We start from the raw sequence: 1,300 nt of genomic DNA on the forward strand, positions 1-1,300 counted from the left end.
ACCCTAGAAGTTCTTAACCATATCTAATACTAAGTTCAAACGATCGCTTTTATTATTTTTGTCGAAAGGTCGAAAGGATAGTTGAGAGTTTGTCGAGAAAGTTCGCAACTTACAGATAGACAACAGCGAACTATTGGTTTCTCTCGATGTAGTTTCGCTTTTCACCAACATACCGAAAGAATTGGTTAAAAAAGGCATAAAGAACAGATGGCAATTTATTTCTGCTACCACTAAGCTGAACTTGGATCAGTTTCTATATGGTATTAATTTAATTATGGAGTCAATCACGTCGTTCACTTTCGATGGAAAATTTTACGACTAGATTTTCGGTACTCCCATGAGTTCCCCTCTTTCTCCGGTGTTGGCTGACATCGTATTGGATGACATAGAGATTTCTTATTTCAAGAACTTAGATTTCGAGATTAAAACGTTTTACAGATATGTGGACGACGTTTTCACTGTTTTACCGGCTGACAAGATTTCTTATGTTCTTGATCTTTTCAACAGCTATCACCCGAGACTGAGTTTTACAACTGAATTAGAAGCTGATTGCTCTCTCAGTTTCTTGGACACCACTGTCATTAGCGTCGACGAGGGCCGCCTGACCACTAATTGGTATCGCAAACCTTGCTTCTCGGGCCGATACACTAATTATTTCGCGAACAACTCGTGGTCACATAAGATTAGTGTTGTCACTGGTTTAATAGATCGGGCCATTTTACTGTTAGACGGGAGATTCCATGAGGACAATATAAAAATAGTCAAATCTATGTTGTCAGATAATTGTTATCCACTCGACTTTATCAACAAACATGTAAATAATAGACTGAACACACTTAGGCGTAGGGGTTGTTTTAGGAATGACAACACAGCGGAACGTAGTAATTGTAACAATGACTCCGAAAGGACTGACAATAATAACAAAACCTTCTAGTATGTATTACGGGTTAATGCTTCCAAACGTTTTTATTAATTATCCACTAACAGTATTGCGTTTCCAATTGATGACTTTATAATAATTGTACAGTTGGACTTCTGTGGTAGGGTCGTTGGAGTACAGATTGAAAAGTGAGACGGGAGAGATAAAGAGAGATTTGTGAGGAAAGTGGATAGAGGAGAGAGAAGAGAGATAGGGGTTGAGAGAGAGGAGGTAGGGAGAAGGAGTGGCAAGTGGAGGTGAGAAGGGGGAGGGTGGAGTGAAGGAGAAATCAAGGGTGAAAGAAAGTGAAGGAAGGAGAGGTTAGAGAGATAGGAGACAAAAGTCATAGAGTGAGAGAAAAGGAGAGGTAACAAGTAAGAA

At 39.5% G+C, this 1,300-nt stretch overlaps 1 protein-coding gene across 1 annotated transcript; it reads left to right on the plus strand.

Moving 5' to 3' along the window:
• Nucleotides 1-337: 337 nt before the first annotated feature.
• On the plus strand, nucleotides 338-934 carry LOC105278572. Its single transcript, XM_011337749.2, has one exon. It carries the CDS (start codon nucleotides 338-340, stop codon nucleotides 932-934), a length of 597 nt encoding a protein of 198 aa, XP_011336051.2.
• The last annotated feature ends 366 nt before the right edge of the window (nucleotides 935-1,300 follow it).

This window comes from Ooceraea biroi, chromosome 8, assembly GCF_003672135.1.
Source record: "Ooceraea biroi isolate clonal line C1 chromosome 8, Obir_v5.4, whole genome shotgun sequence".
NCBI classification, from domain to species: Eukaryota; Metazoa; Arthropoda; class Insecta; order Hymenoptera; family Formicidae; genus Ooceraea; species Ooceraea biroi.

Coding starts and splice junctions, on each gene's coding strand:
- LOC105278572 (XM_011337749.2), top strand. CDS start 338: ATGAGTTCCCCTCTTTCTCCGGTGTTGGCTGACATCGTATTGGATGAC.